The sequence below is a fragment of the Sciurus carolinensis genome, chromosome 8 (genome assembly GCF_902686445.1).
Source record: "Sciurus carolinensis chromosome 8, mSciCar1.2, whole genome shotgun sequence".
Lineage (NCBI taxonomy): Eukaryota > Metazoa > Chordata > Mammalia > Rodentia > Sciuridae > Sciurus > Sciurus carolinensis.
This window is the reverse complement of record NC_062220.1, coordinates 130,761,334-130,779,467: the sequence shown is the minus strand read 5'-3', so window position 1 is coordinate 130,779,467 and position 18,134 is coordinate 130,761,334. Positions and strand designations below refer to the sequence as shown.

General features: G+C 59.2%; 1 protein-coding gene across 1 annotated transcript; it reads left to right on the top strand.

Annotated features, from left to right (window-relative positions):
* Positions 1–309: 309 nt before the first annotated feature.
* Positions 310–11,359, top strand: Selplg (selectin P ligand). Its single transcript, XM_047560353.1, has 3 exons — positions 310–464; positions 4,390–4,500; positions 8,745–11,359. The coding sequence occupies exons 2-3, from the start codon at positions 4,410–4,412 to the stop codon at positions 9,938–9,940; spliced, it is 1,287 nt and encodes a 428-aa protein (XP_047416309.1). The 5' UTR covers positions 310–464; positions 4,390–4,409; the 3' UTR covers positions 9,941–11,359.
* Positions 11,360–18,134: the final 6,775 nt, after the last annotated feature.

The window sequence follows — 18,134 nt, the reverse complement described above, 5'->3', positions numbered from 1 at the left end:
CGAGAGATAAAAAGAATCGAGAGCCGTCCTCCTTTGCATCTGGCCACTCCCTCCCCTCCAGGGTCCCCTCTGGCCCCAACCGCCCCTTACCAGGGGCCTTTGTCAGCGGGTCCCACCTCCAACCTCAGGGCCGCGCCCCAGGAAGCTTGGGCTTGGTGGCTGGTGTCTTCAGGCTCTTGGGAACCAAGGCCGGACGTGGGACCCGCAGGTCCCTGTCCTGCTGCCCACCCCTCTGCCAACGCCCAAGCTGTCACAAACAAGGGGGTGTGGGCTGTCACGTGGCCCGGCATGAGTAACCACATTCTCGCTTCCTTCTTTCGCGCTCTGCCGTTGGGGGTTGGCAGGGCCCCGACCCCGGTGGAGGGTGCACCGCGGGGCCTGGCAGCGTGGGCTGCGCCTTGGCTCCAACGCCGAGAAGGCACTTCTGGGCCCGCCAGGCGGCTGCTCATGGTCTGCTGAGCGCGGTAAGAACTGCTTTGCAGAGAACCACAGGGAGTGGCCGGGGGGCCCAAGGGACCAGGGGCCTGCCTTTCGGTGACTAGCAGGTCAGGCTGGGACCAACGGGTCCTTCCTGAGCTGCAGCCCCTGGGGAGGGCCACCCCCGCCTCGGCGGGCTCAGGACCAGGGGCTTCCTGGAATCGGTGGCCTCATCCTGTCTCTTCCGGGGCCTGTGCTGGTAATTTCTTTGCTTATGGCTTCAGCCTTGGGGGCACTTTGGAAGCGAATTTTAGCAAAATCACATGCCTGACCCTAAAAATTGTCCAAACTTTTCCTTTCATGGGTGGGAAACTGAAATCCAGAAAGGCAAAGGGATTCGCTGAGAGGCAGAGCCGAGACCAGGTCTGGAAGATTCCAGAAAGGAGGAGGGGGTGCGGGATCCGTCTTGAAGCCGCATAAGTTTTGAAGCCATGAAATTATCATCCTGTGACACTTTCGATAGGATGGGGAGAGGGGCACTGGTTCATGGCACGTGACTTAAATATTAAAATCGGGTCACTATCGTGGGCAAAAGGAAATAGTGAAAATGTTAATTAGCAGACTCTCATTCATTTGAAGCCGGGGTACTTCAGGGGCGCTGAAGGAGAGTAAGAGGGGCTGGGAGCCCAAGCTCGCAAGCGCACACGCACAGCCTGCTGGTTGCCTGGAGTCCCTGGTCCTTCGCTGACCTTTTTCCTCCTTTCCTATCTCTGACTTCAAGACCCCCACGGCCTGGTCTCTCAGAGGGCAGGGGGCTTAAGAGGCGGCTCCCAGGTCTGGGCACCAGAGCAGCTTGCTCCTGGGCACGCCCTGTGTGAAAGACACCTCCTCACTGGCCTTGGCCTCCAGCCAAGCGAGTGGAAACCCAGAGAGCGGCAGGGGCCAGCCGCCTGCAGGGCCAAGTCCCTCCTGAAACATCAGCTGGGCCCAGAGCCGGGTGGGCTGGGCCTCATCAGAGCACCTGGAGGGGGGACTGTGCCCCCTTTACAGATGAGAAAACCAAGGCTCAGCCAGAAGAAGCTGCTCCTACAGCCATATGGCTAGGAGGTGGCTGAGCTTGGGCTTGCCACAGCCCCGTGGGGACCAGCCCCGGCCTCTCAGATCCCGCTGCTGACCTGGAGCAGGAGGATGTGGGCAGCCGGGCAGTGGCCGTGCCCATGCCTGTGCCCAGGTATCTTCAGAAAACCATCACCTTCCTTTTTTTTGGTACTGGGGATTGAACCCAGGGACGCTCAACCACTGAGTCACCCTCCCCCCGGGCCCTTTTTAGTTTTAATTTTGAGACAGGGTCTTGCTAAGTTGCTTAGGCTTCACTAAGTTGCTGAGGCTGACCTCCAACTTTCGATCCTCCTGCCTCAGCCTCCTGAGTCACTGGGATTATAGGCGTGTGTCACTGCACCTGGCCCACCATTGCTCTTTAAAAAAAAAAACTCTGTATATTTTTAGTTGTAGGTGGACACCTTTGTTTTTGTTTATTTATTTTTATGAGGGAACCCAGTGCTTCACACACCCTAGGAGAGTGCTCTCCCGCTGAGCCACAACCCCAGCCCCACCAGCGCTTTTAAAGTAAAACCGGCTGCAGGTCTCTTCAAATTCATTTGTGCAAAATACGAGGACTCCTCTACACGAGGCCAGAACATTGGGCTTCCAACAGGTGAAACGTGGTTCTTGGGGAAGAAGGAGCCCCCCAGTTTGCCCAACACTGCGATTTGTGGGCTTGGGAAGGGCCACAGAATATCAAGCAGACCTGCGGCATTAAAATGTCATAGGCTGTGGGTGGAAATTAGGGGGCAAACTGAGGTTCCCGGACGGAGCAGGGAGATGAGGAGAGCAGACCGGGAAGTCAGTCGACAAGGGACGTGAACAGTCTGGAGGTGGCTGGTGGCTCTGCAGCCCTCTGCTGGGAACCTGGCCTCGGGGCCATGCCCATTCCTCAACGGGCATCCACCCAGCCTGGGGGGCCAGGCCTGTTGGTGCTGGGGACCCCGGGGAGCACCTGCCCTGCAAAAGTTCACAGCCACAGCGCGGGGAGCCAGGGCGCCAGCCTCTGGAGAGGGGCGTGCGGGTTCCGCCCATCAGCTGTGCTGGGCACAGTCAGCAATGCAGCTGGGAGCTGAGGGGCCCATGTGCTGCATTTTTAGAAAACATTAGAAAAGGTGTGAAGACCCGTAGGAGGGTGATGGTGCCCAGGCAATCTGGGTCGGCTTCCAGGAGGTGGTGCTTCTGCGCAGAGGCTGCACGGAGCTCTGGAGGAAGTCACCCTCGGTGTCCTCATTTCGCACAGGGCGTGTCATGGTTCCCGTCCTGTTGAGGCATCCGTGGGACCGCGCGCGCGAGCTGGTAACTCTAATAGCTCGTGCCCAGAACTCAGAACAGCACCTGGCACGCTGTCTGCCCTCCACACCCCCAACGGGGCTTCTGCCTCTGAGAGAGAGAGGCGGAGATGTCACAGCCTGTCCCAGGGTGGGAGCTTCCCCCACAAGGCAGTGGCTGGGAAGGAATCCCCTGTCCTAGGCCGACTGGCGTTTATTGAGCCTCGTGTGCCAATCACCCTACATGGACCGTCCCCCTCCAGCCCTCCAGCGCCTCCCCCCGCCCCCCAGCAGCAGGGCCGCTGCTGCCCTTAGACACGTGGTCCCCGCTTTTGGAGGCGGATTTTGCACAGGGCGTGAAAGCGACAAATATTCAGTAGAATCTGTACTTGGATTTTTTAATTTTGATCTTTCCCTGGGCTGATAAAAAGGGCCTGGCGTTGGGTGATTGTGCCCAGCTGCGGGCTGATGTAAGCGTTCTGACGTAACTCTTCAGTGCATTTCTGATTTGTGATTATTTTCTATTGACCATGGGTTTAGGGGGACCTAACCCCACTGTAGATCAGGGGCGTTTGTATTCCAGATGAGATACCCGTGGCTCAGAGAGGGGAGTCAGGTTGCTCAAGGTCACACAGCCCGTGCAGGGATGGCGTTGGGATTGGACCGGTTCGTGCATCTCAGACTGACCTACTTGGTGATCGGGGGGTTCCCTTATCTTGTGGCTGCCTAACCGACCTCCCCCCAGAAGCTCAGGCCTGTGGATTCTGAGATTCCCAGAGGTGCCCGCCGGGACTCGGAAGGGGAGGTTTCCTGAGCATCTCCGGGGCTGGGCGAGGGCTCCTTGCTCCTGCCCGCGGCCTGGGCAGGGCAGAAGCAGCTGGGTTCAGGGCGAGGCAGGAAGCAACCTGGCCCACCCTCCGCACCTCACGTCGAGACCCTGCGCGCGGCCGGGCGGCGCCCTGGGAGAGGAGACGGGGGCGGGGCCTGGCAGTGACCCCGCCCCCTGAGCCCTCTTGCCTCCCTCGTGTGCCGGGGGACCTAGACGGTAGCCGGTGCTGCACGGAAGGCGAGCGAGGTCACCCAGGGAACGAGCCCAGGAGACGGGGACTTTATTTCTCCACCACTTCGGTTACGGCACAATACGTTGATTTTTAGCGAATATCCAAGAGCCGGTCCCCTGTCTGCCTGGCTCAGTGGGTCAGCTCTGCTTTTCCCTCTCGGGCTGCGTGGTCTCCATGGCGACGCAGCATCTCATCCTTCCTGCCCAATGGGCTGATGGCCTGGCTGCCTGCCCAGCCCAGGCCTGTCTCGGGCTGCGAGGTCTCGTCCTGGTCCAGCCCAGGATGGCAGGGACCAAGCCTGGGCTGGGGACCTTCAGTACTCATACTGGGAACATCTGGGACAAGCTGGTCACTCCGGGCAGGCCCAGGCAGGGGGATTTGGGCTTTCCCAGAGAGCCGCGTCTGATCTCCACAGAGGAGGCCTCTGCTGTCACCCGGACCCGAGTGGCTCTCCTAGCTGCCCACCGTGGAGCAGGGAGGTGGCCTCTGTATTGTCCCTGAGTCTGCGCCCTCCCATTCTTCTGTTCCTCTGCCTGCAGCCCTGAAGAGGGTCTTCCAGATGACATTCCCGCTCCTGGAAGCCAGCATCAGGGACTTCGGCGCAGCATCCCCCTCGAGTCTCGCTACTGCTCTTGAAGCCCATTCTACAGGTGAGGAAACTGAGGCTCAGAGAGGGAGGGGCGACATGCTCAAGTCAGTAAGTGGGGGTGAACTGGGGTCCAGGCCCTGCTTCTCCCCTTCACCCTGGGCCACTCTGGGCGCGAGGCATTGTGGGCAGCGAGTGGTGAGCCCGCCTTGGGTCCCTAGCTCTCCAAGGTGGGCCCCAGAGCGGGAGGGCTGGCCTCGCCTTTCTGCCCCTCCCTCCCTTCCTCTCGCTTCCAGGAAGCAGCTGAGGGCTCTGTCTTCCAGGAACTGAGAACTGCCCCGTGGGGGCAGCGGTTAGGAAACGGTGACTCTGCCTGGTGGCTTCTCCTCTGGTTCCCAGGCCCAGAGAAATGGGGCCACAGTGGGGCCACGTGTTTTTCCAGGGAGTAGGAGCTCCGCTCCAAGTGCAGAGAAACTCCGCCCCTCTGAAGGCAGGGTGGGAGGAGAGATGCATGCGCATGTTCCTTTGTGTGTGTGCCACATTTATTAAGCACCTACTGTAAGCCCCAGACTTTTTTTTTTTTTTTTTTTTTTTTTTTTTTTTGTGGTGCTGGGGATCGAACCCAGGGTCTTGTGCTTGCAAGGCAAGCACTCTACCGACTGAGCTATCTCCCCACCCCCCCCCTTTTTTTAACGTATCTTTATTAGTCGTTGATGAACATTTATTTATTTGTACGTGGCGCTGAGGATGGAACCCAGTGACACACATGCTAGGCAAGCGCTCAACCCCTGAGCCACACCCCCAGCCCCAAGCCCGGGACTTTTGAATCCGTCTTCTCATCGCATTCTCTCAACGACTTTATGAGAAAGTTCACACAGCTTGTAGGAAACAGAGTTGGGACCTCTTTTTGTCTGATCCCATAGTCTGTGCTTTCAATCCTACACTTTATACTGCACCTGCTAAATAGGGAACTGAGCTCTCTGGCGAGGCGCCTTCAAAGTCCTTTTTCTTACTCTGCCCTCTCTCCCCACCTGGGCCCCCACCTCCAGACACAAACACACAGGCTAAGCCTTCTTCCGACAAGCATTTGTCTCTTTTGTCCCCTCATAAAGCCTTCCTGAATCCTTACTGGGTTCCAACCCCATCTCGGCCACTCACCTGCTGTGTGTCTTTGGGAAAGTTGCTCCACTTCTCTGAGTTTCAGTTCTGTACTCCATAAAATGGGGATCACTGTGGGGGCCAGATGTGTCTGCTGAACGTTTGGTGTAAAAAATTCTTTTAAGAGGTGATTGGATTTGCATTTTAGAAATCCAATACAATTCTAACTGGCACATGAAAGAGTCAGAGGGAGCCCAGAAGCAGAGGGCCATGGGTAAGTTCCAGTCACCCAGGGACCCTTGAGCAACTGCTCTCTCCTCCAAACCACAGGACGGAGGGTGAATGGACTAGGATGTCTTCTGCGGCCATGCTGCTGAACATACTGTCGTCCAGGGAGCCAGTGAACATAGTTGTCACAAAACCACAGGGTTTTCTTTCTTTCTTTCTTTTTTTTTTTTTTTTGCGGTACTGGGGATCGAACCCAGGGCCTTGTGCTTGCAAGGAAGCACTCTACCGACTGAGCTACCTCCCCAGCCCAGGGTTTTCTTTTGAAATGTTTTATTGCGATGCAATAGAGATGAAACACGAAATTTACCATTCTACTCATTTTTAAGTGCAAACGTCAGTGCCATCGACCACGCCCACGGTGTCCTACCCCGATTCGCGCCTGTTCCCCACGCTCTTCCCGGCGCTCCACCCGTGAGACCCTGGGGAAAGACGGGTCTCCCGATTGTGCGGTCCAGCTGGTTCCGCTGGGCCTGAGCTTTCCAGCACCGGCTGACGTGGGAGCCAGTGCACTAACCCGAACCTCACCCCCGTCGGGGCCGGCTGATCTCCGCCGGGGACACGGCGCTTCTCCTTGTGAATAAGGCCCCGAGGAATCTGATCAGCCCGCACCTGTCCCAGTCTCTGCTTTCAATTCCTGGGAGTCGGCGCCTAGGACTAGAATCCTGGGGCCTAGGACGATGCTTTCTCCAGCTTTGGGAGGAACCACCAAGTTGTTTTCCAAAACGGCTGCCCAGTTTTCTGTCCCCACCAGCCATAGAAGAGGGCTCTAGTGGCACGTCCTTCTCAACAGTTGTTATTTTCCATTTTTTCTTACAGCTATTCTGGAGAGTGTGAAATGACCCATAATTTTGACTTTATTACTCAAGAAAAAAAAGGTTCAGTGCAGTTTATATTAAAATTTAAAATATTTTTTGGAAAAAGCATGCCATAAATAAATCAAAAGAATAATGTTATATTTGGGGAAAAATTGTAATGCAGATGAGAGAAAAAAAGTCACATGTATATAAAATAATATATATAAAACGGTTCAAAATGACAACGATCCAAAAGACAATTAGACAGGGAATACAAAAACTCAAACTATTATAAATACTCAAAAATATATGACAAGAAATGGGTATGGTGTTGTACACCTGTAATCCCAGGAACATGGGAGGCTGAGGCAGGAGGATCTCAAGTTCGAGGCCAGACTCAGCAACTTAGCAAGACCCTGTCTCAAAGTAAGAAATAAAACTGCCTGGGGGTGTAGCTCAGCAGCAAAGCACCCCTGGGTTCAGTCCCGTCTCCCTCCCCCAACACAAGATATTCAGGGACACGGAAAGCACAATAATAATTTACATGCATCCAACTGCCAAAAAATTCAAAGGGACGATGACACCTGTTGCTGGACACATGGGGACAAGAGAAGGGAAGCGTATTGTTAGAAGTAGTTGTGGCAGCTTTTCTGTAGAGCAACCTACAAATCTCTATTGGCTGCCATAGGGTGCAGGAACTGTCCATCATGTGGAGGAGGAGGGAGCCTTTGTCCATGCCAGAACATTCAGTGTAGCCTCACTTTTAGAGGCCACACATTTTGAAGTACAATGATTTACTGCCATTATGACGGTAATAGCATACAGTCTGTTCACACCACCACAGAATTCTCACGGGCAAGGTTTTGAATTCTGGAAACACCAGTGAGCGCAAGGGAGAGAATAAGAGCCAGGAGCCAGGAGGAGAGGCGTCCTCCTCCCTCGACCCCTGGAGAGGACAGCACTCCCGTGCAGACAAGCCCGATGGGTGTAAGCTCCTGGGGACCGGGCTGTTCTGAAAGGTCCGAGTGTCCTCCTGGTCCCAGAATGCAGTGAATGGCTCAGTGTGCAGTGAATGGCTCAGTGTGCAGTGAATGGCTCTGGGCCCTTGCGGACTTACGGGGGAGGTGTACTGGAAGAACCAAAGCCCTGGACCCCTGGAGAGCTCGCCACGGGGCTGTTTTGCCCACATCATGTCATTCCATCCTCAGGGCAGCCTCAGGGGTACGCCCTCATCCCCACTGTCCAGGAGAGGACACGGCCAAAGGAAGCGGGACCAAGCAGAGATGCTGAGGGAGAACCGGGCAAACAGGGACCCTGAGAACTGGTGGGAGCCAAGGGGGTGGGAGATGAGATAGAAGTGGGCAGAGGGGTGCAAGCTCGGGCAAGGGCCGGACTCAGAGGCCTTGATGTCTGACCAGCAGCTTTACCTGGACCCCACCACAGCGTGGCAACCTGTGCATGCACGCTCTGTCTATCTCTCTCTCTCTCTCTCTCTCTCTCTCTCTCTCTCTCTTTGCAGTGCAGGGCATTAAATCCAGGGCCTCATGCCTGCCAGGCAGGTGCTGTTCCACTGAACTACGTGCCTTGCCTTTTATTTTATTTTATTTTTGAGTTAGGGCCTCACTGGCTTGCGGAGGCTGACCTCAAACTTGCCGTCCTCCTGCTTCAGCCTCCCGAGTAGCTGGGATGGCAGGCATGGACCCTGTGTTTGCCTGGCTGCATGTTTATCTCTTTATGAGTTGAATACAGGTACGACTGTGCTCTTAAGGTAAATTGTTAATATCCACAACAAGAGGAATTAAGAAGGGAAGACGTGAGATGTTAATAGGACCATAAGCTCTAAGACTCTCTTCCTCTACCCCCATGAATTATCTTGCCCATAAATAAAAAGTTTTAGCCAAAAAATGTTAAGGACACGGTGAAGTTTCTTTATACCCTAGGGAGGATCCTGGATGGTTTGATGCGTGTTGATAAATTGTAATAGTTGCTGCCGCCGCAGGGTCCGCTCCGTCCAGGTGCATCCTGGCCGGTGGGGACGCCCGTCTCAGGCAAGACTGGCTGCCAGGGGAGGAGCAGGGTGGTCCAGGCGGGAGGTGTCCTGACGTCTGTCTGCCTCCGTGTCCTCCAGGTATCATGCCCCGGCACCTCCTCCTGCTGCTGATGCTGCTGGAAGCAGGCTGCATCCTCCAGCTGCAGGAGAAAGCGGACGCCGCAGCCCCAGCCCCGCGGCCTGCTCGGGGACGGAGACAGGTCACCCTGGAGGACTACGAAGACGAAGACTATCCCTTAGAAGCCACAGACCCTCCAGAAACACTCGACAATCACACCGGGAGCGTGGCTGCAGATCCCCAGCTTCTGACCACAGTGGGCACCTCGGAGCAGAGAGCTTCTGCAGGGCCCGGGACCCCCGAGCCAGCCACAGGGCCCTCTGCTGGCCTGGGTGCAGGAGGGACAGTGGGGGAGGAGCCAAGCACAGAAACGGCCACGCTGCGGGTGCCAGGCACAGAGCTGACCTCTGCCACGGCTCCCATCACGGGGGCTCCAACCACACTGGGGGCTCTACCCGGGGAGGCTGTGGGCGCGGAGGACCTGTCCACAGGACCAGCAGTCACCCAGGCAGAGACCACTCCGCCTGGGGCCACCGGGGCCGAGACCAGTCCACCCGCTGCCACCCAGGCAGAGACCAGTCCGCCTGCGACCACTGAGGCAGAGACCAGTCCGCCTTCAGCCACGGATGCAGAGACCAGTCCGCCTTCAGCCACGGATGCAGAGACCAGTCCGCCTGCGACCAGCGAGGCAGAGACCAGTCCGCCTGCGACCACTGAGGCTGTGTTTGTGAAGGCTGTGGTCGTGGAGGCTGAGTCCACAGAGCCTTTGGCCGTGAAGCCCCGGTCCACGGAAGCCCCCGCCGCCCCTGTGACTTACCAGGGCGCCATCGCCACCACCCGCCTAGCGGAGAGCACCTTGCAAAGTCGCGAGGCGGGCCCGCCTGGGAGCCCCACGGCGCCCAGCCCCGCCGGCGCCTCGGGCCTCATCCCGGTGAAGCAGTGCCTGCTGGCCATCCTGGTGCTGGCCCTGGTGGCCACCGTCTTCCTCGTGTGCACGGTGGTGCTGGCCGTCCGCCTGTCCCGCAAGGGCCACATGTACCCGGTGCGCAACTACTCGCCCACCGAGATGGTCTGCATCTCCGCCCTGCTGCCCGACGCCGGCGAGGGGGCGCCCACCGCGGCCAACGGGGGCCTGCCCAAGAGCCGGGGCCTGAAGGCCGAGGCGGCGGAGGACCGCGAGGGCGACGACCTCACGCTGCACAGCTTCCTGCCCTAGCCCCACGGCCGCCAGCCCTCGCGCCCGCCCTCAGATCTGGCCTTCCCCGGAGACCCTTGGGACTCCGGGTCTTTAGGGAAGGGACTTTGACTGCTCCCAATGGGGCCCCAAGCAGCCAAGGTCCTGGGGCTGCCTCCTGCCTCGGAAGCCTGGCTGCCCCGGGAACCATGGCAGACAGCCTCGTTGCCAGACCCTCCCCACATCCCTGGTCCCCATGTGTCCTGAGGCCCCTTTAAGCCTCTGACTTCGTCCCTCTTCCAGGCCCCTGGAGCCTCCTCCCCACTCCCACCACCACGTTGCTGTCTTGTCTTCTTTTTCTTTTCTGGTGCCAGGGATTGAACCCAGGGGCGCTTAACCCCGAGGCCAGGTCCCCAGTCGCTTTTATGCTTTATTTAGAGGCAGAATCGCGCTGAGTTGCTCAGGGCCTCACTAAGTTGCGGAACCTGGCGATCCTCCTGCCTCAGCCTCCCCGGCTGCGGGGGTGACAGGCGTGCACCCCATGTCAGGCCCCCACTGCTCTTTTCTTCTGGTTGCCACGGTCGCCATGCAGAAGGGGCATTTCGGAGAGTACTGAAGAGTGTGTGTGCCTGAGCCCACCCCACGAGGTGCTGCTTGGGTGGTCTTGGGCGGGTTTCTGGGGAACCAGGGCAAGGCCTCAGCCTGAGAAGGCTGGAGTGGGGTGGGGGTTGGCAGTAGACCTGTCTGGGGGGCTGTGTGGACCAGCGAGCTTCCATCTGGTGACACAGGAACCCCATGTGCTCCCTCCCTCTCACCGCTCCCTGTGGCCGCCGTTCAGGGTGGGCTCTGTCTCCTTCTCCGTAGTATCCCTCCCCCACCCGGGACCTGGCCCAGAACAGGCACTCAATAAATGTGTGATGAACGAATGCATGATGGCGGAATCCTTCACGTGTCCAGGCTGCCGCCTCCAGGAAGCCTTCCTGGCATCCTCCACCCCTCAGTGTGAAGGGCTGGCTAGATCGCAGCCCTTTGCCTCCGGCCCCAGGCCCCTTGGGAAGCTCATGAAGGGCTCGACTTCCGTATCCGCTCCTGGGCCATGGGGGCCTCTTGACCCATCCATGAGCAGCTAGGGAGGTCTCAGGCTGTCGGGAGGAAATAAGAGGCCGTATTCACCCCCCATGACCCAGTTGTGACCTACAGAACTACATTTCCCCAGGCTTCAGACAAAAGTGCCTCTATGCGTCCACGCTGTCCTCCCTGGAAGGCCACCTGACTTCTTCTTTCCACATGGAGCGTGTCTCCCACCAGTGCCCGGGGTCAGCTCTGGGCTTTCCCTCAGCTTGTAGGAAGGGTTCTTCAAACTTTGGGGTCATCAAGCCTTTTCTTCAAGGGCCAGTCGGTCAACATTTGATGTAACTCATAAATGAATGAGTGTGGCTGTGTTCTAATAAAACTTTATTTACAAACAGGTGGCAGGCCGGATCAGGCTCTGTAAGTTTTCTGACTTCTGATCTCAACGTCGGGTGACCAGCCTTCCCAGGTGACCAGGCATCCGAGTTTGCCTGGGGCTTTCTGATTTATTTATTTGTTTATTTATTTGGGAACTGGGGATTGAACTCAAGGGTGCTTAACCAACTGAGCCACATCCCCACCTTGGTCTCACTGAGTTACTTAGGTCCTCATTAAGTTGCTGAGGCTGGCTTTGATCCTCCTGCCTCAGCCTCCTGAGTGTTGGGATTACAGGGGTGCACCACAGCACCCATCTCCCCAGGGGTCTCGTCGCGGGGTCCTCCTGGAGGTTTCCTTTCCCTGAGGGCTTCTTTCCGGAGCATTGTGGCTTGAGGATGCTGTGTGACTGCACAGGTTTGGCTTTCCTTCTCTGTGGGAAGATCGCGACCCTCCGCGGCTCTCTCTGTTCCAGTCTCTGTCCACAAAGGTGCAGGATTTAATTCTGCATTGCTGATGGGTGCTCAAAACAGCCAGCAGGGGGCGCCCGCCACCAGCTCCTAGCGCCATAGACGACCTGGTGCCTCCTTCTGTCGCGTCTTGGAGGAGGAAGGAGCCTGCTTTAGTCAGGAAGGGGCTCCAGACCCACTGAGCGCTAACACCTGGCTCCCTGGAGGGAAGAAAGCCTGATTTGTAGCGTTTGCTTAGTCCTCCGTGGAAACACCTCATGGCCAGTTTTGAGCTGCCAAACGTTAAGTAGCAGATAACAATGACAGGTGTAAATAACCTTGAGATCATAGATAATCATAGGATGGAGTGAAGAATTTAGGAAGTGGTGAGTTTTGAGCGTCGATGACCTTGGTGTGTGTGTGTAGAACGGGGATGGAACCTGGGGCTGGCCCACGAGAGGCAAGGTCTCTACCACTGAGCTACGTCGCCAGCCCCATGTTGACCTTGATTTTTATTTAATTAATTGCTCTTTTTGGTACTGGGGTTTGGACCCAGGAGTACTGTACCACTGAGCTGTATCCCCAGCCCATTTTATTTTTTGAGACAGGTCTCGATAAATTGATGAGACTGACCTTGAACTTGAGATCCTCCTGCCTCAGCCTCTGGCACGGCTGGGATTACAGGCGTGCACCAGAGCACCGGCTGACCTTGGTTTTTAATGTAATATGTTTATTAAACTGTGGACTGAAAACTTGACGAGTGGCTTCCGGGCAGACACAGGCAGGCTCTGGTCACTACTGTGTCCTTCCTCTGCACAGTGACCCCCTGCCCTTGAACACTGCTGGCTCGAATCTCCCCACTCAGCCATCCAGTAAACACATGCTGAACCCACAGACATCTGTAGCTTCTCCGCAAACCCCTGGAGCAGCCTTTGAGGGATGTACTTCGATTCTCTCCATTTCACAGAAAACCCTGATGCTCAGAGAGGTGACGTCACCCTCCCCAGCTCAGGCGTGAGTATCTGGGATTGGAACCCAGGCCTGAAAGGCACATGCGTCTCCACGTGGGGTTTTGGGGGAATCCCGTGCTTCACAGTCTCACGCTGCTGACCTTCCCCCGGCCCTGGAAGTTCCCTTTGGTCACCCTTTGCGCTTCTTGAGGCCGAGGAAAGGCTCTGTTCCTTGGGAGGGCGACAGAGCCCTGCACCCTCTGCAGAGAGCGGGTCGCAGCGGAGCCAGGGCAGGGACGAGAGGCAGGCAGAGGCCGGGCTGGCATCAATAGCTCTTGCTGCTCGCCCAGCTCCTTGCCAAACGCGCCATCGCATCGTCTCATTCGGGCCTCACCACGACCCCACGACGGGGACGCAGCCACGATCCTGGGTTACTGCTGGGGAAACTGATCCCGCGAGCCGAGCCCCGGCTCCAGCCTGTGCATCTCCAGGAAACCCGACCCTGCTGACTTCGGCGCTGCTGGCAGGGAAGGAAGGAAGGAGGGGAGCCAGGAAGTGGGGGGCAGGCGGTCGTCTGGCTGAGTTTCCTCCGGCACCCTCGTCGCCGACCAGCTGGGGCTGCCGCCACGCTGTGGGGGTTCACCCAGCGGCTGCTCTGAGCAGGGAACCCCCCGTTTCTCTCCTCATGCCCCATCCTCATCTGCCACTCAGGGAGTGTGCCAGGCACCGGGCTAGGCCCCTCGAGGCCACGTGAGCGGGACAGGCTCATGCGTCTGGAGGAGGTCCTGGCGAAGGGAATGGCCCCCCAGGTCGGAGGGTGTCCGCGCACAGGGCCCGGAGAGGCTGGGGGCTCGAGCATGCGCAGTGGGGCACACCTGTGGGGCGGAGGCGGGAAACCCGGCTGGGGACCCGAGGAGCAGAGCGGAGCGGAGGCCTCGCGAGGGCGGAGCGTTCCGTGCGCCCCAGGGGCTTGCCTTGGGGACAGGGGCGCGGGGACCGAAGAGGCAGAGCAGGTGCAGGGAGGAGCGGGCGGCTGTGCGAGGATGCGGGGCCCTGGGTCGGAGCCGGCGTGTGGAGAGGGCCTGGGACAGAGGGAAGGCGGACTCTGGGACTGGGCGGCCAACTCCGGTTCCGATCGTCCTGGCGAGGCCCTGGGGTCGCCTCCGACTGACCGAGGTGGAAGGGGCAGGTCGGGGTCGGGGTCGGGTTGAGGGTAGCCTCCTGAGTCAGGTGGCGTGCCTAGGGCCTGGCGGGCCTCCGGGTGGGTGTCCCGAGCCTGGTGCAAAAGGCGCTCAGCATCCCCAGCCAGCGGAGGAAGGCCGACGACCACCCAGGGCTCAGAGCCCCCGCGGCGGGGACACTCGCACATGGCTGTTGGGCACCACTCGGGGCGGCCACTTTGGAAACCAGTTTCCAAGTTAGATGCGGAAATCACGCTCCCAGGTGTCTGCCCAAGAATGACGACGTCCGGGCGCATGAGAGCAGTTAGAGTCATAGCCGCTGGGCGCGCACCTGCCATCCCAGCGGCCAGGGAGGCCGAGGCAGGAGGATCGCAGGTTTGAAGCCAGCCTCAGCAGCTTAGTGAGACCCTGACTCTAAGTAAAAACGCAAAAAAAAAAATGTTGAGGATGTAGTTCTGGGTTCAATTTCAGGTACAAAAAAAAGAGCAAACCTGGAAACAACCCCAATCCAACTGGTGAAGAGTAAAATAACCCGGCTGCCTGCAGCGTGGAATAGCGCCGGGAAGGAACAGGAACAGTACTGAGCGCAGGTCTTCATGCAGGACGCTCAACATGTTCCGCTGAATGACAGAAGGCGCACAGAAGCCCAGCGTGAATGGTGGCTCCTGGGATAGGGAGACCAGGAAGAGGCCAAAGGCATCTGTCTGCGGACAGTGATCCAGCCGAGGTCACTCTGGGGGGCAGGGAAGCAGTGGAACCTTCTGGTGAGGCGGGAGCACACTTCCTCCTGGTCTGCTAGAGGTCACGGGCACCCACGTTTGCCTGGACTCAGGGTCCTCTGTGCTCCACATGCCTCAAAAGCAAGCCAGCCAATCAGGGAGCCGCCTGGACATCTGCCCAGGCTGTGTGAGCAGGGTGCTCGGGCAGGCTTCCTGGAGTCCCAGACAGCCACCCCTGGGGTGGCTTCCTGCCCCTTCCTGGGACTGAGGTCGGGGAGGCCAAGGAAGCTGCAATTGCTGGGGGAGTCCAACCCTCCTACCTTCCGTGGTTGCTCCCCTGCTCAGAAACCATCAATGGCTCCCTAGTGCCCGAGGTTAAAAGAGGTATCCAGCTTTGTGACTGACTGCTCACTATCCTGTCCGTGTCCCCCTCCCTCTCCCTCTGCCTCCTGTCCTCCTGCCTCTGCTCCTCACTCTTTAGGGCTCAGCTCCTCCAGGCCCTGCAGGCGCTTTTGAGCTTTGGCTGGACCTCGCCCTGCCTCCGCTTTCTTTGCTTCCCCCGCTCTCCCTCCTCCCCAGGTGGGGGGATGGCATTGCACCCCACCTTTGCCCAGTCCTGGGCCTTGATCTTCCCATCTGCCCAGTGGGTCCTCTGTGTCTGCTCCTGTCACGTAAATGACCCGAATACCATTCACCTGGGTCAGCAGTGACCAGAACTGGGCTCCCTGGGGAGCGACTGGGAACCCCCCAAATCTCCGTGCTTTCAAGCCGGGCCCTGGGCCTGACTTCATGCCGGCCGCAGAACTCCTCCCTGGGGGCCACTCGGAACCCAGGCCATCTCCGTGGACGGAGGGTGGCGCTGCGGGAGGTGCTGCAGAGGGTCCCCAGCAGCCCAGGACTGCACTCTCGCGGGCCCCAACTTCCCGCGCTGTAAAATGGGAGTCTCCATGGTGGCTCCCTGTAGGGACAGGAAGCAGCTGGGCGAGTGACCCAGGCCTGCCCTCTGTCCCGCGGGAAGCTCTCCTTCCCGGCGCGTGGGCCCCAGGACTCAGCTCCGTGTGCACAGTGAACCGAGGACCCACCCTCTGTGTGTGGACGCGAGCTCTGAGCATGGTCACCTTGACTTCTTGGGTGGGCGGGGGTGGGTGCGGGCAGCCGCCAACCGCTGAGCCCTTTGGGACGCCGGCCGCTCTCAGGTCCTCACCCGCACGCACCCCTGCACACAGGAGGAGTGTGTCCGTGGGCAGCCGCGGTGACTCTCTTTGGTTCCCAGCCTCTAGTGAGTCCTGGTGCGGAGCAGGTGACCGGGGTCTGTTCCTGGAGTATTCCCACCATCGGGAACAAAGGAAGGAAGGCAGCCCAGCTCCAGTCCGTAGCGCGTCCTCAGCCACTGAAAACGATGCTGAGACCTGACCCGGACAAGCCGACGGCCCCATGTGAAGTGGACTCTGGGCCTCAGTCTCCTCATCTGTGCAAGGGGATAATAAGGGGCAAGAGGAGGATCAACGAGACAGGCATGGGAAGCTCTAAGCACCGGGCTTTGGCGGAAAGTAAGTGCTCAATAAATCCTGGCTATTGGGATTATCAAGTGGAGGGAAAAGACCAGAAGGAAACACGCAGACTGATTAAGAGAGAGTCTGGCAAGATGGATGACGTGGATTGGCTTCTTTCGATTTGTCTGTTTTTCTAATATTCCTCCTGGGACAGAATCAAACCCTAAGTATTAGGAAATCTGGGGACCCAGCCTCCCTGGCTGGCGAAACCCTGGTCCCAAGGTTCCCGATGCCCAAACGGGAGGGTTCCACCTGGGTGGGTCTCAGCTGAGGGCAGCTCTGGCCTGGGGACTTCTGTGTGAGACGCCCCAGGAGATGTGGGGTCCTGAGTCAGCTGCGCCCCGGGGACAGGCTTGGGGCGTCCTCAGCAGGGGTCCACAGAGCTCCCTTCCCAGAGGTTCCTGGAAACGAGAGGGGCTTGTGTCACCAGGAACTCGGTTGTTGAGTGACCTCTCCATGTCCAAAGGCTGTAGCCCTTGCTGCCCCTGATTTGCCTTCGGGGACCTGCGTGCCCAGGCCTGGCGGAACCAGGACATGGCCACTGAGCGACGTGGTGAGACACGCCTGCTGATGCTCTGGCCAAGGAAGGAGCAGGGAAGGCGGCCTTGGCAGGGAGACCTGGGCGGAAAGGTGGCCACCGGAAGCCCCGCAGGGTGGCCGGCCTCCACCCCCGCTCTGGGCTGCCCACGGCCCTCCTGGGGGAGGTCTTTCTGGAGGCCCTGTGTCCAGCCTCGGAGCCCCGAGAGGGACAGACAGAGGTTCAGTTCGGCAGCCCCTTGGCAAATCACAGGATGCAAATGCGTGTGTGGGACAGCGGGAGCCTCTGGGCCCCAGCTCCTCCTGTGCCAGGCCCTGTCTCATCTCGTGACACTCCTGTTGGATGAACAGGGACAGCTCCTGTCCCCCCGCCCCGTCTGGCTCTTCCTCAGGTGCTCTGCCTCAGGGCCTTTGCACCCGTGGTCCTCGCACCTGGCACTCTTCCCAGGGTCCCCGGCTGACACCTTCTAATCTTTAGGTCTCAGCTGGACAGCCACCTTCTCAGCCCCCAGGGAGTCACTAGTCTGTGCTCCTCTGTCCCTTCCCAGGGACCTATTGAATGGCACCGTGAGAGGGCGGGACCTGTGTTCCTGCTGTCCCTGTCATTGCATGTGTGTGGCACACAGTAGGGGGACCCAGGGACCATCCGTGGGATGGAGGAGAGCACAGGAAGCTTTGCAGGAGGGCCCAGGCCCAGGCAAGGCAAGGAGACCGCGGGAAAGGAGGCCCCGGAGGCGGGGACGCGGCGCCTGTTTGGGTCCCAGCGCGGCCGCCTAGCGACGCGCCACGCTGGCCTCTTGGGGGCCAGGAGCTTCTTCTCCCGGGGCTGCAAGGCCAGGGGACTGGCCGGCACCCCGTGGGCGTCCAGTCGGGCCCATCCCGAGAGCGTCCCGCCGTGGCGCGGGCGGAGCCTCCGAGGGCAGCAGCGGAGGCTTCCGGGTGGCGCTGGGCCTGTGGCCGCGAGCTCCGCCCGCCCAGCTCTGTCTTTCGGCCTAAAATTAGCTCCCGCATTCCTGGGCTGCCTGGCCCTGCTTCCAACCGCGATGCAAACCAGATGTCTCCAGCTGTCGGCCCAGCCCCCAGCACCGGCCTCCTCCCGGCCTCCTCGCAGAGGCCCGGGGCTCAGCTGGGGAGGTCGGTCTGGCCCCTGGGGCGGTGCGCACCCCCCCCCCCCAAGGACCGGCACCTGAGGACCGCCAGCCTCCCGCGTCTGGGGTGGGGGCTGGGTGGCTGGCGGCTCTACCCCTTCCCGTCTCTGCCTGCAGGGTGTCAGGCCCGGGTTGGCTGCTGCCCCACTGGTGTGGGGAGTCCCAGCCCATGTGTCCCTGCGGTGGGCGGTCACTACTGGCATGGTCTTTAAATGCTGGGTGCCTAGGGCTCCTTTTGCACTCCCAAGACCAC

Coding starts and splice junctions, on each gene's coding strand:
- Selplg (XM_047560353.1), top strand. CDS start 4,410: ATGACATTCCCGCTCCTGGAAGCCAGCATCAGGGACTTCGGCGCAGCA. Junction 4,501..8,744: donor TCTTGAAGCCCATTCTACAG/GTGAGGAAACTG, acceptor CGTGTCCTCCAG/GTATCATGCCCCGGCACCTC.